At 41.0% G+C, this 18,774-nt stretch overlaps 1 protein-coding gene across 9 annotated transcripts in view; it reads left to right on the top strand.

Moving 5' to 3' along the window:
• SIPA1L2 (signal induced proliferation associated 1 like 2) overlaps nt 1-18,774 on the top strand; it is a 212,098-nt gene that overhangs the window by 129,954 nt on the left and 63,370 nt on the right. For all 9 annotated transcript variants that reach the window (XM_070264665.1, XM_023647516.2, XM_023647538.2 and 6 more), the window contains exons 6-8: nt 2,158-2,332; nt 6,606-6,709; nt 14,517-14,674. In XM_070264665.1, coding sequence (XP_070120766.1) covers nt 2,158-2,332; nt 6,606-6,709; nt 14,517-14,674 — 437 coding nt within the window. The remainder of the gene's footprint in view (nt 1-2,157; nt 2,333-6,605; nt 6,710-14,516; nt 14,675-18,774) is intronic.

The raw sequence follows: 18,774 nt of genomic DNA on the forward strand, positions 1-18,774 counted from the left end.
GTCCACAAGGAATATCAAGTCCACAAGACTCAGGAGTCACAGAGAGAAACTGTCCAGTCCAAGGAGGGCCCTGCTTAGCCAGCATGAGGCCACACCAGGCCAAACTCTGGGGCCCCAGACAGCTCCACTCTGGGCTCGTCCCCCAAAGAGGTGGGCGTGAAAAGAGGAAGGAGATTCCTGCTGGAGAGGCCAGGGCAGTCTGGAACAAGCTGCAGATGTGGCCGGGGGCATTGGAGGCAGGATGGCACAAGAGGAAGTGGCCAGATGGTAGGTACCTGGTGGTGCTCTGAGGTGCGAGCAGCGGGCAGAGGAGCAGATGACGGGTAAACAGGGACGGCAGCCCTGTGTGAGCTCCCAGGATAGGATGACAGGATGACAGTCTCCACTGGGTGCAGAGGAAGCAGTGGATGCTGGGCTGCATGGGCATTCAGGCCCGTGGGACGTGGGCCAGGACCAATCATTCCACAGGATTTCCGGTCGACTCTCCTTCTGGTCGGGGCCAAATACCTGTTTGCCAAATGTACTTTAAGATCCTGAAATGTCTTCTGAGTCACTCAGGAGCCGTTAGTGTTTATAATGAAACAATATTAGGTGTTTTTATTATACTGAATTGTTTTTGAAGATGATGGTCCATTTGCAGTCAATGTGGTGTCTCCTTTATTTGGATAGTTGAGTTGATCAGAAACATTTACTCCTCAATCCGTGGATGAAAGGAAAATATATTTTTTCTTGACTCCACCTAAGAAGCAGTTTAATACAATTCAAAATGCCACAGTATAAAAGAGTTTACACACGGCATCTGATGTCCCCGCAGTCAGGGCATCGATCATCGTCTTCACTGTGCCGTCAAGGAGCATGTGGCTGTGACAGGAGCCCCAGCCTGTGCACTGTCCCCCCTCCGTGGGATCCATCAGTGTTGGTAGCTCCTTCAGTCAGACTCTGAGCAGAGGATGTTTCCTTTTACATCCCCCGTAGCACTGAGTCAAGGTCAGATGCACTCAGAGAGCATTGGGATTGAGTGTCTGCTCTCAGTAGATCCGAGCTGCAGTGAGGGGTTTCCTGCTGCCTGCTCAGCTTCCCCGAGCAGGTGGCTCCCCACCTCTCTGGGATTGCATGTTGTCATCAGGTAATTTTGGCTGAGACTGCTTTTATCACTGCCGCTCGAGGGAAATGAGTACCATTTTGCCTTATTTTACCGCGATAGTCAGCTGTGAATTTTGATTAAAGGCTCTATTTTACAGCTTGATCATAAATGTGAACAGCGTTATGGATTGATGCCTTTCGGGAATTGGTGATGTCTGATAATCTGTCAGTCTGTGAGGCTCAGATTGCTGGTAGTAAGATTAAGTGCTCTGATTCGTGAGTGAGAAGCAGCTCCTCTTTGGGGAAAATAAGAGAGCTATAAAAATGGATCCCGTTTCTCCTGGCCCAGGGAGAGAGCAGCCCTGAGGCCTCCAGCGTGATGGGGGACTAGCTGTGAGATGGAGTTACGGCAGGAACTCCTCAACAGCTCTTAAAATGCTTTATGGTCTATTGTATATTTAGCAGATATTTCCTTTTCAAGATAGTCAAAAATGGAGGAATGACTGTAACTGTGCAGCCAAAGTTACTTTTATGAAAACAAAACATTATTTATAATATATCACAATTTCCATTGGGATTCTCTCCTTACCAGACCTTAATTTGATTTGTCTTTTCATTACAGTCTTTCATATTTTCACGAATGCTCAAATAACAACAACAAAAAAGGCATTAAGAGCCAGAGAGGGAAAACTTTTAAAAGTTTGTGGCCTTTTTTTCTTTCTGACTCATTACTATGTGGAGGGTATAAGACTATTTCCACAGTTGTGTTTTGTCAGTAGATGCTTGAACCTGTCTGTCCATTTTGAGAACCTGACAAATCCCGCATGGCCATGGCCGTACATTATATTAGGCTTTCTGACATTTTTTCCAGCTGTATTTTGGGGTTTCTGGGTTGATGTATTTGTAGATTTTTCTGCAATGACAGTTGCTCACTCTTTTGCTTATTTGCTGATGGGAATTGTCCTGGCATGCTTGCCTGAGAACAGAATTCAAAGCTTCTGTAGTTTTTATTTTACTGGAAGTTAGCTTGGCTGATACTCTTTGCCAAGTAATTGCATTTCTCCCCCATTTCAGCTGAGCTTTCAGCACAAGATTGGGATCCTTTATTGCAAAGCGGGCCAGAGCACGGAGGAGGAGATGTATAACAATGAGACGGCGGGACCAGCTTTTGAGGAATTCCTTGATCTTCTGGGCCAGAGAGTACGGCTGAAAGGATTCAGTAAATATCGAGCTCAGCTAGACAATAAAAGTAAGCTTCGTATTTGTGTGTGTGCACAAATTTAATTCTCCAAAGGTAGGCATACTGCATAAATCTAAGCAAGCGATCACGTGCCCTCCTGTTTTTGACCCCGGAAGCGGCCTAGCAAGCTTATTTGGAATAGAGTTTAGATTTCCTCAGATAGGCAAAGGAAGCACATTTCTCAAGAGGTGTGTGTTTCACATAAGCTCCAAAGGTCAATTCTTTTTCCTTTGTAACACCAGCAGAGAGATTCCCCACTGTTTCCTGAAGAATCTTTGAATATTTTGTTCTTTCTTTTAGCCTAACCTCTTCTGTTACACCCTTGTTCCATTGTACCAAGGACGAGCTCTGCCTCTGTTTCTAAAAGACAAAATATATTAACACATTCCCTCCTGCCAAGCTCCTGGGCTTATTTCGTTCATTTCCGGTTTTATGATGTTAAGGCAGGTGAAGCACTGATTAGAAGTTAATGCATCCTTTTTTTTTTTTTTTGAGGAAGATTAGCCCTGAGCTAACTACTGCCAATCCTCCTCTTTTTGCTGAGGAAGACTGGCCCTGAGCTAACATCCATGCCCATCTTCCTCTACTTTATACGTGGGATGCCTACCCCAGCATGACGTTTGCCAAGTGGTGCCATGTCCGCACCCGGGATCTGGACCAGCAAACCCCAGGCTGCCAAGAAGCGGAATGTGCGAACTTAACCACTGCACCACCAGGCTGGCCCCTGATGCATCCTATTCTTGAAGGACCTTAGCCAGGTCCCTTTGAGTGGGGCACGTATTAGCTCTAAGGTGCAGATTGACTGGCCGATTTAAAACACAGACTTTACGCCATCGTATGATGTGCGAATTTGTCTCGTGTCTTCGTTTAGATAACCATATTCCTTACGGTCCTCATATATTCTAAATATTTTATCTTTCGTTTTTGCACTGGTATTTCGTTGCTATCAGCACCTAAAATACCAGGCAGAGTAATTTTTGTATTTTGGAAAATTCTGCTTATTATTAAGCAGTTAATTGCCTGCTCTTTTAATGAAAAGAGATGAGCAGGTCAATTCTAAAGTGGGAGGATCTGGGAGACCATGTAGCCCACTCCTAGTAGGAGTGATGAAGTGGGAGCTTTTTCCCTGTGGGAGCATCACCATCTGGCCGAGCCGGGATTGGAACTGATGCAGCCTGAATTCCTGAGACTCCCTGCCCCCAACATCCAGTACCTTGGACCATCACTGATACTCCCTTAGATCAGGGTGGGACCAGGTCTTTCTGAGCCTGTCATCAGTTCTGGCTTTTGATCTGTTTTTGAAAGTTACACTTAAAGGATAGATCACAAGACCCGGAGATGGTGTTAGCTCACATGTGGGCCCCTGTGTGTCCTCCATACATGCCAGTGTTAGCATTTGATTACTATATTGAATGCATATTGCTCATGCCTCAGATATGTAAAGATTAGGAAATCATTCATGACATCCACTGTGAATATCCACGTATTTTAAGAAAAGTCAGTGAGAGTTTTTAGATTTTCTTTGAAAACTCCTCTTACCTGCAAACCACCCCGACCCCCCAGAGCTGCTGGCCTGCTGCCCTCAGGATGCCCTTCCTGGAAAACCGCCCCTGACCTGGACTCCTTACTGTGCATGCCTGTCATCTCTTTTCAGTGGGGTGGATTGAGGAAACATTTTAAGAACTTCTGATCTGTACATTCCATAAAGCTACAACACAGATAATGCAGATGTTTTTCTATGTATAGAATTGACATCGGCTTTGAATTTTTATGACCTTGGAGATGTCCTTGATACATTACAGACGTAGTACTAAGCACCTTAGCTTAAGGAAATGATAACATAAGAACGAGATTTTGACATGTTGATTCTAATAATCAACAAATCTTTATTTTTATGAGCAAGGCATTCTGTGAGATGCAAAGAAATCTAAGACATTCCTTTAATAGAGTGGAGGTTTCTAAGAATTATGTTTCGTGGAATTGTCAAGTAAAAATTATGTCTTTCATGGAACAGACAAAAACAAATCCTCCTTCTTAAATTCAGGAGGATTGTATTCTATCTGGTTTTAACTCTGTCTGCCCATAGGACCTTGGTCACATCTGGGCCTCATTTTCTTCACTGAAAAATTCAGATTGTTGGGCTAGAATATCTGGGGTGTCCCTTCCAGCTTTAAAATGGGTCTTTTCTCTCTTAATACAAAACGAAATGGAGCAGAGCGGATGTCCTGCTGAGATGCTCTGTGAATCAGAGTAGAGCATAGACCCCAGGCCATGGACTGCCTGTCTTGGGTCTGGGTACAGGGAGTGATAAAACTGCCCTACATCTCTTGTCCAACAAAACTATTTGCAGCAAACCCTGGGACAAGCTTGTCAGTTCACCTTCTCCATTACCATACTGATGTTTGAGATGAAATCTTTCAGAATATTTAATTTCAGAAGTTCACCTTTTAGTACTGCGTGGAACAGACAAACTATGATCACAGTTTTAAAAGTGTTTTTTCTCCCCAATGTGCATTTTTGTTTTTACATTGCAAGTTCCTGAATCTGAAACCTGTTGACTAGACTATTGAATATCTGTCAGCATTTCTCTTACTGAATCTTAACTGGCCTAATGACAGAGTGTCCTGATGGGAGTCATTGAACGTGCTGGGTTATTTCATCCTCTGACCTTCAGTATTGTTATCAGTGGGGTAGTTCTTCATTGAAGAGAACAATGTTCATCATTTCCTTATGACTGAGCTTGCTCAATTCCGAAGCCACATTCACTGTTGAGGTCCTGAGCCAAGGCAATTGAAATGGAACATTACTTTCTCAGAAGTCCTATGCAAAATAGCAAATATGCATTTAATGAATAGTTAAAAGAGAAAATGCCTTTATTTTGGGACCAGTTAATATATAGCTGGTTAGGTGAATGTCCTCTCTGACCATCTGCAGGTTGGTTGTCCATATCTACATATAAACATTTTACATACTCCCCTTATTCATGAAATTCCCTTCTATGCGGACCTTTTTAGAGTCTGCAAGACTGGATATGATACCTTTTCTAGAGAATATTCAGAACTATTTTTGAATCAGATGTGAATATTGGAAAGAAAAACATACTGCAGGATTCAGAAAGGAAATAATAAAGGTCCTTCAAGGTTAAATGTTTTAATGTTTTTAAAGTAAAAATTAAAATCTTTAGATTAAAAAAGGTTAACCCAGGAGAGCTACTTAGAGTTTCCCCAACAAACAAAATGAAATAAACTTTGTTTTAAATGATATTGGATGGTCTTTTTTCTTGTTGCTTAAAAGGTAGAAAAATAAACCTATATGTAAGTCCAGGATTGATAAAGGCAGTCCTGAATTCTGTGTATATCCTACTTTCTATTTATCTTTTTTTTTGTTTATTCATATGCAGAGTGGTTCAAAACTCTACCTCCAAATTGTTCTGTAAATGTCGTATGGTCACCGTGTTGGTTTGGGTGTCTGAAACTCTCACTCTGAGGTTATCTGTTGGTAATACAGATGGATTTTGGATTTGCGAAGAATCACTCTGCTTTTCAAAAGATGAATACTGTATGATTAACAGGGTTCAGATGTCGTGGTTCTTAACACGTGTCACTGCATAATATACAGTGAGATCATGTTCGTTCTCCGTAGTCTGAATCATATGACCGTATGGTCACATTGCCTATTGAAAAGAGAAGAAAATTAATTACATCATTCAGGGGAAGAAATCTTTAACATTTTTTGTTCCCATTCCATGTTAAGTCAATCCTGTTTCATTTTGCTGAGTTCTGGATGATTAAGTGCCCAAGAATAACTAAGAATTAACTATAAACACACACCCAGGCACAAGGACAGGGCAAGGATAACTGCTGATTAGCTCATACCCCTCCAGCCATTGCACCTAGACCTGCACCAGGCCGTCCATTCATCTTCCTTCCTCCTCTGCTGGCCTGTACTCCTCATGGCAGGAGCACCTTGCCCACGGTGGGTCCTCTAAAGCAGTATTGCGAAGGCAAGAACGTAGAAGAAAAGAGGGAAGCCACGAGTTCAGTAGAAAGCACGTGGGTGAGAGCAGATACGGAGAAAACAGAACACTCTGACTGCAGATGTGGGTCGGGAAGTGCGGAAACTGTACAGAGAGAGCAGGGTGACCTCCAAGACGCTGGTCATTTATAGTGGGCTGGTTTGTTATTTTCAATTGAATTGCTTTTTGTAATAAGGACCTTCTAAGTGTTAAATTGCTAATTTTGCCGTTGCCTAACTTGTTTTTGTTGTCCATCTTTGTGTTTAGCTGATTCTACGGGAACTCACTCCCTCTACACCACGTACAAAGATTACGAACTCATGTTCCATGTGTCCACCATGCTTCCCCACATGCCCAACAATAGACAGCAGGTACGTCCTCCGCCTCTCTCCTTTGCAGCCAGTGCCACGTCTGACGTCAGCCCACTGATGCTGTTGGTGCAGTGAGAATTTGCAAAGAATCATTGAGTTTTATTCTTGAATGGCATTAATAACCTTTGACTCTTTTCTCGTTTGGAAGTATTTGGGCTTTAAATGGGAGTATTGCACAAGGGTTTTTGTCCTTTTTCCTTATAAAACTCAGAAACTCTTCTATGGTCACCTTTATTGCTTGCTAGGCAAAATCTTAAGGGAAGATGGTATCAAATGTGTTAATTATAAATAAGCCAACTGTGTACCTGAACTCAGGTGTCTACATGTGAGTTGATAACTTATTTATAGAAAATGCTATAAGAAAGGATATTATACCTCATTCATCACATACTTTAATTTTAGGGGTTTGATTATATTTGGGTTAAATAAGGAGTTAAAACAAAGTTTGTTTCCATGCTTAGGAAGCTTAGTTCTCCTGATGTAACTTAACTGCCCTCCTTTGCTCAATAAGTATTTGTCGAATGAATGAAACTTACATGTTGAAAAGAATTTTTTTTCCTGCTCATGAAGTTCAGTGAAGGTAGTCAAAATACGCATTTTTCCAAAAAAGAAGCCACTTGCCCTCTCCATGTCACCAGTTACAAGAACCACCTTAGATCCTACAGCCAGAATGAGGAAGCAGGCTCCTGATGCCCAGCCTGGCTCTTCACATTCAGGGCAGCAGCTCTCTTTTTGTTTTTCTTCTCATAATAAGTTGCCAGCTGGATATTCTTGCCATTTTCTATTTAATACTTAACCTTAATCCTTTGTCCTTCCTGAATTTTCGACAGTGTTTCTAGTAACCACAGTTCTTCAGCAGATCTCTCATATGTGCCCACAGGTCACGTATCTGTATGTTTTTCATGAGATGGAGTTACAATCACTAATCTCATGTATGTATTGATGTATCTTTTAAGCTAAAGGATTTCTAGCTCTTAAAAAATTTATCTGAAATAACGCCAGCTAGATTCAGTAGGTATTAAGAAGCTTGATTTAGACCTGTGCAGTTGTCTGGCAGATACTTGTAAATCAGGCAGTAATTAAACTCCGTTGAGTTGTTGCTCAGAGAACTGATCGGGCTTCTTAGTCAGGCCAAGAAAATCTGTCAGGACGTTGGCAGAGGTAGAGCCAGGGCCTTTTGACCCCAGTCATCAATGTTCACCCCACAAGGCCCTCCAGCTGCCTAATTACTTGACTCGTTGGACTCCAACTGAATTGGCCCTCTCCTTTCTCATATGGCATCCTCTGGAATTTGGAAGTCTGCTTGACTTGACTGCTACCAGAACTCAAAACTGGCTTCCCTCGTTCCCTTTTAGCTGTATGGTAATTAAAACTTGTGGGTTTATGAGTTCTCTGTGCCTGATTTTTTTTTCACTGAAACTATTGTTGAAAAGTCCTACACACAAAAATGTGGATGGAGGGGTGGGGGATGGGGAGTGGGATAGACAGGGTGTTTCAAACTTCCCAAACTGGAGATTAAAAAAAAAATCCCTGTAAATTGAAACTAAACATTACAAATTCTGTAGCCTAAAGAATCAATTTGGTTACCTTTTGGGTTTTTTTTAACTTGAGTGACAACCCATGGCATTAAGTCCCAGCTACTAGCTTTGTGCCCTTGGGCAAAATTTTCTAGCTTTGGTTTTCTTTATCCCTGAAGGCAGGGACTTATATCTCTTTTCCTCACCGAGGTGTCCTTGTGCGCTTAGAACCATACCCAGAATATAGTAAGCGGTCAATAAACATTTTTTGAATGACTTAATGAATGTTTCTTAGATAATAGTTAGAATTAAATGAGTTAATATGTAGAAAGAAAGCACTTAAAATAGTGCCTGGCACAGTGTGTGCTCAGTAAATTTTAGTTGTTACTTTATTTTCTAATTTATTACCCATAGAACAGGAGTATTTTAGATGACTTAACTTGCATTTTATGTTCCTGTTCCCAATCCTAAAGATCTGTTATAGATCTATTATGAAAAGCTAAGACCTGAATAGTTAAGAAAGTAAGGGACTAATTTATCAATAATTTTTTAAAACTATTTTTACTTTGACATTTAATATTTTGCTAATCATGAGTAGTCATCAGAGTATTTTGTTCATAGATAAATGATGCCACTGCAATCTTGGAGCATGTATTTTCCAAATTTTTTATGGGTCGTACTGACTCTTGCCATCTCTCTCACGTACCCCACGCATGCCCACAAATTATGTTGATACCAAGGGCATAAATGTCTGGGATGACCAGCTGAGTTCATGACTGCAGGTTGAGGCCACAGAACTTAGCAAAGTTAGGTGGCCTATACATAAATTGTGCCTATAACCTTGGTCTCATTAGCACCATGGTATTTGTGACTATTTAACTGGTCCAGACTTGTCCACATCAGATCTAATTTCTTGTGTTTGTTCTTGTAATAAATCAAGCTGAAAGCTGATTCCAAGATGTTTTAAAAGTCTTTAGAGAGTTCACCACAGTTGCAAAAGAGTTCAATCTTTGGAATGTCTGACTCTTACAAAGAAAACGTAGCCAGACCCAGGGAATGATAAGAAACCTTGTTCCTGGAGGGTTTTCCGTCTTCAGCGAAGTCCCGGCGGTCTCTTGGGGCCTGTTTGGCAATCAGTGCACTTTTCCCAGGGCTGTCTCCCCACGAGCTTCCCTTCTGATTGTCCTGGGAGCGAATCATAGCTAAGCTATCAGGGGATGTTATCAGTGGACAGAACTCCACAAATTAGCTTCAGACTTCACTTTGGCAGAGAAACCTTTTCTTCAAACTAAGAATAAAACAGATAAAGGGAGCATGTTGCCTGGTACTTAGTAAGCTTTTTTTTTTTTTTTTTAATGCATGCGTAAAGTTAGAGCTGCTCTGCTTGGAAGGGGTATCCAAGCCCCCTGGAGTTAGTGCCCTAAGGAATAAGACCGAGACCCTAGGGTTCTGAGATTCCTTTTAAAGAATGCTGGTCTCGGCCTGCTGACGGGCTTGACATCTGCAGAGGTAACGGAGACACACCGTATTAGATATGAGGCAGGCTGCAACCCCTTCTCCCTGTAATTTAGGTAGATGGTTGACTCTGCCTTAAAGGGTTAGGCTCCTCCCCTGAGTCCCTAACTGGTGCTGCTGAGGAACCATTCAAATACTGGAAGAATCTGCCACAGTAAGTGCTGTTCGAGCAGGTCCTGACTGCGCATGGGTTCACCCATAAGTAATAATATGGAATATTTTGGAAGAATAAACTGTTTACTCAGCTTTCCATGATGAGCTTTATTCCCAGACCCTAAATAGGAGTATATACCTATACCAGATAATAAGAATCATTGCTTAGAATCAGGATTGGTATAGCCCAGTGTCAGAAGAGAAATACTTATATCTTCATAATCCCATTCTTATCCTCCCTTTTTATTAAATCATTAAAAATCCATTTTCTTGGTTTATTTTGGTTTCTCCATTTGCAAAATATTCCCAGTGTTGCTTAACTTGTTTCTACCTTTACTCTTGTTATTGGTCAAAGATTTTATGTACTATTTTATATTAAGTATTTTCTGTAAAATATTAAATATGTAATATTTTCATATTGATTATATACAGTGATAAATCAGCCTTGAATCCTTGAAGCAGTAATTAAACTTGATGTGATCTTCTTGCTGATCTAAGAATGGTCAACTAGCCTTTGCTGCTTTGGTGGAGGGTGGGTGAGCAAGGCTTTCCTTTTTTCAGTATAGAGGTTTTGTATTTATGTGGTAACATGTATAGGTTTCCCTCCCTTTCTTATTATTCAGACTGCTCTTCCATGTTCATTTTTTCCATGTCTCTCCACAGGAAACTCTAGATATCTCTTAAAAATCAAAGCAAAATTCTGATCACTGGTGCACACTCTTGAATATGGAGTGTCTGAGGGGAAGTGTTGTGTGTATTTATGTGTGTGTGCACATGCAAAATTAGGAAGGTCTCTGAAAGAGAAGCTCGCCCTCTGGAAAGAGGAGAAGCTTCCCAAGCAAGGGGTTAGCAGGTGCCAGGTGCCTGCCTGCAGCAGAAACAGGGGGGCTATCTGGAAGTCTAGAAGGAAAGAGGAGTGAGAAGGTCACAGAGGTGGGAAGGATCAGGTCGAAGGAGTCTTTGTCTGCCCTGCTCCTGCTGACAGGACTTGTAGATTCCATCCTAAGGACCGAGATCCAGAACTTGTGATTGTTTTTTTTGATGGGGATACATTTAATTTTTTGCTCAGTGCTGAGCTCATCCCTTTGAATTTCAGAACTTGTAAGATAATCATTAAATGATGCAGTTTTCTCTTTGAAATCTTGCTAATTTTCACATATTTGCTTTTTAAGACAAGAGACTCTCTCTGGAGATCTGCCTTCTCCAGTTTCAAATTAAGCTTGCTTTCCACTGACTCTTGACTCTTAGAAACTTCTGAACCGCATCCCAGCTGCTTGTCTTTCATCCTGTGCAGCCCACTTCCCCTCTCCCCTCCAGAGCTGGGTGCAAAATGCTGTGTTTCTCCCTTGCTAGGTTAAAAAAGAAAGAAGTTAATAAATGAACCTATTTGCATAGAGGCGAGTGGATCTAACCTGTTCACCTTAATGCCACTTTTGATCCCATGTGGCTGCCTGACCGTTGTTTTTGCTCACTTTTGATTATTGCCCTGAGTTCAGCCTGGTCCTGTGAAACTCGGGAGTTTGTTTAAGGAATGCAGAGTGAACCCAAAGGTTGCTATTTCTGCCGTATCTGCAGGCTTTTGGCTTGGAATTGGGTGAAGAAGCACGTTTTCACCTTCCTTGTCACAACAAGAACGTATTCCTGTTTCACAGCTTGAATCAAGTTTGGGAAACTTAGAATCTAAATCTGTCGAATACAGTCTTTATTAACTCACTCCTGTGGTTGAAGACACCGAACTGGCGCTCTTGGCGCTGGGGAAGTATTAGGAGCGTCGCGTGTCCAGAAAGGAGAGGCGGGGCAGGCCCAGGAGATGTGCTCCTTTGCTGCTTGAAACAGCGGCACCAGCGGCTCCCGGGATCCCAGGCCTGCCTCCATGTTTTCCTGATGTACTTGTTCCAGACTCCGGTTATACAGAACTTCACTGACCAGTTAGAAAAAGATGTAACTAACTACTAAAGAAAGCATTTGTCTCTGTTTAAGAAGCCCAAGAAATGACTTAGGTTGCTTAATGTTTGATAGAATCCTGAGAAACTGTGAATAATGTTTCTGTTAACTTTCCAGATGTTTAGTCTCTACGCAATTCAAGCATCCTGTTAATGGACAGGTGTTAAATTTTCTTGTTTTATTCTCCTACAAAGAGCTTTAGATCTTACTCTTAATAAATCCCCTTGCTCCCCTCTATACCTCTCTCCCTGCACACACACTTTTTTTCCTCTACCAAGTGCGTTTTGTCACTGTGGTTAAATTTACCAGACTTTTAAAAACATTTTTGGCCTGTTTTACAAAGCAAGAATGTATGCTTAGAAAGGGACAGAAGCAGTTTGGCATGTTGTCAAGGAAACTGGCTTTAAAGTTTCCTCTAACTTGCGCCTTAAATATTCCTGTGGTGGAGTATAGAATTGGACCCAACGTCTTCCTTCAGGAAGAAGAGAGAATGGATGAGATGAGCTGTCCCATTTGCTGTTGCAGTGGCAGCAGCAGCGAAGCACTGACTAATGAGTCCATCCTGCGCTGTAATCAAGAGGGCTGGCCACTGTGCCATGTCACACAGGATCACTCAGGGAGGAGGAGCTGCAGCCTTCACTCTATGGCCTTGGCCATCGTGAGCTCCATCTTCTGATCATCAATCTGAGAATTCCTGTGTTTCGAGGATATTGAATAAAGTACAGTGCGAGCTGTTGTGTTCCACATTCAACAAATATGTTAAACACAATATTAGATATTTTCGGTATTTTTTTTAACTCTTCATTTGTTCCTGAATTTCCCTTGTCCTGTTACGGTACCTTTGAGTCATGTATTTCAGTTTTTGGAGAAACAAGGGAAGACTATCTTAGCCTAGTAGGATTTCCAACTTGTCTGTTAATGTTTGTTTTGGATACTTATCCTTGCTTCTGTTTTCTTTTCTTTGTATAAAATATTTATTGTGGTTGAAATCTGTGTCCACTATAGTGTGGGCAAATAATAACACAGTGACTATGACCTAGTTTGCTGCTGAACTTTTTTTACCTGCATCTGAAATGGCACACATTGCTTAAATGTCTAGCAAACGTCTTCAAAAGTACAGATAATTCACTGCATCTGTATTAATGTATATTAATATATTTTCAAAACTTCACTCAGGCCCTAAGATGATTTTTGTGTCTTTAGAACTTTGACCATGCAGATTTAAATAGGAATTTTCCAGCGTATGAATCAGCAATTTAACTGGCATGTAGAGAACTCTGAAAGAATGAACATTTCATTCCCACTTTTCCAGGCCTTTTATCATGCTAAATCACAAGTCAGGGGCCTGACAATGAAGTCCTTTTTGTATCTGGGTGTAAAAGGTTTTAAGAGTTGAACTTAATGCTCTGTACAGTGAAGCATGTTCTGTACTTGCCAAATAAATTTAAGAGCAAGTTTGTTGCCTTTGTTACTGCTAGTAAAGAAAGATTTACTACCTGAGATTATCCCCTTCCTGCGATGACATCACCAACTCCTCTAAGGATTATTGTATCTGTTAAAACTGAAGATCACAAACTTTGGGAGCACAGATACTATGGCTTTACTGCATAAACTTACAGAGTGCCTTGTATGTGGGTTTATCGACAGGTATTCAGAGGTGGCCACAGTTTTAATGTGCAGTGTTCTGGGACTGTGATTATATATTTGCATCATTTGTTTATTCATTTAGCAAGCATATATTGGGTGTCTGCTCTGTCTTGGGCAGGCCGTGAGAAACTAGGATATCAGAAGTCCGTAAGACACATCCCCAGCCCTCATGAAGATTATGACCTGATGCAGGAGAAGTAAACCAACAAATAGTGTAGAATACAATAACTGATGCATAGAAATAGGCCTAGGTGTGTGAGTGGAGGACCAAGAATTTCCTTCCAGGTGAGGTGAGGTCTAAGCAGACACCTGAGTTGTCTAGGAGAAACTTGGGGCAAAGGGGGCATTCTTGGCAGGAGGAACATCAGAGGTGAAGGTGTTAATAGTGAAATGTTACTATTCTGAAGTTCCTTCTCTCCTGCCACATTTGTAAATTATGAGATTACATACAATTGGGTTTCCAGTTGTTAATCTGGTAGAGTTCTGTATTTCTGAATTACATTTAAAAGACCATATTTCAGTTAATTAGTTTGAATATATTAGCCACCAAAATAGCAGTCTTCTCTATTTTTGTTACGGAAATGCATGTTACTAGGGGAGTGCAAGACACAAGTTCGGGCCCCCTGGTGCACTGGTGTAGGACTTTAGTAAACCTATATCCTAACTTGGACTCTGTCTCCTCCCTTTAAGTTGAAGAGCTTAAACCATAAAATTCCTTAAAGTGTTTTGAGCTCTAGTGGGCTATTATTTTAGGGTAAAAAAGATAAAGATGAAAAGGAGAGACAGCATAAGTTGAATTTTAAAGTAAAAGAGATGAACTTAAATATTTAGACTTTCCACAGGTCTTTTGGATGTAGCCCATTTTGCTTTTCCTATGCTATATTTAGGAAGACTAGCTTCCAAAGAATGACTCTGCTCTTCTAACTAAGACCTTTGAATTGAAAGATGAGTGAATTGTATATAATTACATATTTTGTGTTCGCAGAAAACCTTGTTTGTAACTTTATGTGTGTTCACTTTCCTGACCACAGCTTCTGAGGAAAAGGCATATAGGAAATGACATCGTGACCATTGTCTTCCAAGAGCCTGGAGCACTTCCTTTCACTCCAAAAAGCATCCGGTCCCACTTTCAACACGTCTTTGTCATAGTCCAAGTGCATAATCCATGTACTGAAAATGTGTGTTATAGGTGAGTCAGCAATTCCTGGTTTTTCATTCTCACAGGTTTATGTCAACAGAACAATTTTTCCCAAAATATCTTTGTTTTCTAGTTCTTATTTCTAACTTCATAATTGTCCTTTTTTTCCTAATTTTATTTCCCACTGTCTTCACTAAGGTACTTTCTGTAAGAAATAATTGCCTTCTTCCCGTTTTGAAAAAGTGAAATGTCTAGCAGTGCAAAAATCATAGATTACACATTTCTTCCATTTTCCCCTTAAAAATTGCATCCAGCCCCTGCTGGAACCATGGCTTAATTGGTACCAGCCTTGGAGGTGGGCGATATGGCTGTCTCAGTTCTTCTCCAGCAGAAGGAATTATTGTGGTGGTAAAACGTTTCCTCCCATCTAAGATCTCAGAAACATTCGCTACCACAGGGCTGCTGAGACAAAAAGTTGACCCTTGCTTTGGTGATTTCAAAAGGCCATCCACAGGGCTCAGAGTCCTGAGACGTTTCTGACCGGGCCTGCTTTTCTTCGTCATCCCTGCCCTCGGATTCTTTCTTAGGAAATAACTGCCAAAGACTATGCCATGGGAGGAATTGGTAAAAGAGTGGGTTTTTGACCTGGGTTAGAATCCAGCTCTGCTGCTCATCGTGGTGCTTTGTACGAGGTATTTAATTTTTCTGAGCCTTCAATTCCCTCTCTTAAAATTGAGAATGATACAGTCATACGTCATTTAATGATGGGGATCCATTATCAGAAATTTGTCATTAAGTGATTTTGTCATTGTGCAAACATCATAGAGTATACTTACACAGACCTAGATGGTATACCCTACTACACACGTAGGCTATGTGGTACGAATCTTATGGGACTGCCATCGTATATGCAGTCCACTGTTGACTGAAATGTCATTATGTGGCGTCTGACATTAATACCTACTTCAATGTGTAGTTAGGAAGAATAAATAGCATAAATTATGCAAAACACCTATTCGAGTTCCTGGCATTCATCAAAGTTTATTTCCCTTTGTCATCTTAAAACCGTGGTTTCCAGTTGAGCTGCCTACTGGGCCTAGGCGGGGTACATGAGTGTGAGTTGTGGGAGAGTGGTGGAACCATGACCACTGTAGAGCTTGGCCTCCTAAAGGCAGAGAAACTAGTTTGTCTGTTAAATGTTGCCGGTTTACATCCCCACCCCACGCCCGACCCATCTTAAAAGAACGCACTGTCTATAAATTGGTAATTCTTAGTCCGAGTTTTATTTTCATAGTCAGCTTGTTAAACATAGCGCCCCACTGTGTAGTATTCTAATGTGGTAGACCTGGAATTGACCAGAGCATCTGCGTGTTTTCCTCCTAGTGATTTTTACGTACATCTGGGCTAAAGACCAGTGGCCTAAATGCTCAGAACTACGTAAAAAAAAAAGGTATTTGAAAAAAGTATATCTATTCTGTATAAATGATATGCTTAATATAGATAATATTGGTGCAGGCATGGTAAATTGGTTTATTCTTCTGAAACCTCCCCTGATGAATGATCATTATGAAAAATAATCTTACAAGAACCTTCCTAATGGGTTGGAAACTTAAGCCTGGGGCTTCATTGTATTTGGTGTTATTTTATCGACTGCTATTTTTAAGTCAATCAAGTATTTTTAAATGCTTTCTATCTTTAGTTTATGCTTAAATCATAAGGTGGTTCACTTGTACACAGAAAAATTTAAAGGTAAATAGTATCTATTTATTTTGGTTTCTTTCAAGTTTTCTGGTTTGAATTAAATGACTGGGGAGGGATGTTTTTGAAACCAGTGTTGCTATAGATCTTATCTGTAGACAAAGTAGATTGTGTTATGTTTTCTATGATGGAAGATAGTATGTGCAAATCATTTGGAGATGGAGTCATTGGTTTTTAAGAAACCACATTGTTATCACTAAATTATCATTTACTAATGAGATTCAAATGGAAAGTCAATAGAGTGCCTCAGATTTTTGGAAGTGCCTCGTAAACATTCATATTGATCATGCTTACAACTTCATGAGTATTCTTCAAAGAATCAATAATAATCTTCTGGAATACTGTAGTCACATCAATTCCATAACATTTTATGAAACTATATGTACTCAGTGACATGGAATAAGGCTGCAATGCCTAAGTTTCCCCAAAACATAGGTGTGTTTCATATGATATTCCTCAAAACATACCAGTGACAAAATAAATTCATTAAAATAATTTCCAAGCAAATGGTGAGATATAGTCTAGGTCTGTTGTTTTCTAAGTTGCTGTGTCTTAATCTACAGATGCATTTTAAAGAAGACTGTATGGATCTCACACAGCTCAGGTGAAGCCCCATGAGTACCATTTCTCTCCTGCGCTTTGTACAGGTGTTAAGTGGCAGTTAGTTCTGGCCGATGAGGACCCATAGTCCCACTTAGTACAGATCATGGTCCAGGCAGCCCGTTGGGTCGAGATGCCTCCTCTAATGAACACTGTGCTGCCCAACAAGTCTAGAAGAGTAGAAGAGCATGCTCCCACCTTACAGAGGTAGTCTGAGGCATCCCCCAGGCGTGCGGCAGGATTCTCAAGAAGTAGTGCTGGGTCCACTTGAATCTGGAGGGGAAGGATGGGGCAACATCCCCAAAGCTCCACGTAATGTAACTTTAGCCTGAAACTTTCAAAAAGCAAACTTAACTAATTGCCTGTTTCTTCATACAAGATTCTTAATGTTAATAGTTGGAGCCATTGCAGAGTTGACTTTGAAGGATTTATGAGTTGGTATACTTCCCGAGATGTATCTCTTAGTAACTGAATAAATAAACTGCTTGCCCTATAGGCTTACTTGCTAACTGCCCATTAAAAGTGAAGAGAGAGCTATAGAAAGTGATGACTTCCATTTTAGGAAATTTAATATATAGCCTCTCTTGACAAAAATTATGTTAAATTGATGATTAAAATGATGATGGATTCTGACAAAAATATTAACAGTTTGGATAAGAATAGCTCTACATGCATTCTTTTGTTTAATCCTCACAGTGGGCTTTTGAGGATGGCCCTATTTTGACCTCCATTTTACCGATGAGGAAACTGAGGCACTGAGGGATGAAGTAACCAGCTCAGAGTGTCTCAGAAAGTGGTGGAGCTGGAATCCCAATGAGGGGCCCGACTCTGGACTCTACTCTTCACCACTTTGCTTTCCGAAAACCCTTTAATTTGCATATTAAGGAAGCTCATCTTTGTATTGTTGCTTTTGGTGGAGGGGTCTTATATCGAAATCATCAATAAATGCTATCAAGTTATTTGGGTAAAATAAGGAGAAGTTTTGAAACACATTCTTTTTTCAACCCATTGGGAAGTTATCTAAATCTGGCAAAAGAATATTCCTTCTGACTCAACTCTGCTTGAAAGAATTAAGGATTCTATAAACTTTTGTAACCAGCGATATCTAATTGATCCCCATCTCCAGAATATCATAGTAATCATGGAATAGCTGTGCCTAAATTGTGCCATTTTAGTGCAACTTTGACTGAGATGCACAGGATTGCAGTTTATAGAGGAGGAACATACTGTGCATTGTAGAGGGGTTGTCCAATTAGTTATTAGGGTCGGTAATTTGGGACAAAAAGAATTGCCCTTGTAAGAGGCCCCTCCCTCTACCCACAATGGAGCGCCACAGTAGGAGCCACCTTGGAACATCTTTAGACATGAAAAGTTTTCCTTGCCACTTCGACTCAAGTGCATACAAGCTGCAGTCAGAGGTAGCTTGAGATCCACGGAGCTAAGTACAAAAAGTAATCCCGCAGGGTGTCAAATGGGACTTGGCCTCCTCAGCATTCTGTGGATAAAATCCTTCCAGGAATCCGTGCTCATTCCTGGAGGAGAAACCCAAATTCAGGAGAGGTGATTACTTGAGTTTGTTATGCCAGGTATCGGGAGGGCAGGTGCCAGTGCAAGAGAGGCTGTTTGAGCTCATTGATCAGTATAGCGGAGAAGCAACAAGGTGTGGTTAGACTCATCACAAGTCTGGACAGGTAACTTTGGGACAGCTCTCCGGGAGTTAACATGTGAGGACAAGTTAATTCCTACTCAGTCTAGAATGTCCTCTAAGGATGGTAGCCAGGGGAGATGGGTCA

This window comes from Equus caballus, chromosome 1 (genome assembly GCF_041296265.1).
Source record: "Equus caballus isolate H_3958 breed thoroughbred chromosome 1, TB-T2T, whole genome shotgun sequence".
Classification (NCBI taxonomy): domain Eukaryota; kingdom Metazoa; phylum Chordata; class Mammalia; order Perissodactyla; family Equidae; genus Equus; species Equus caballus.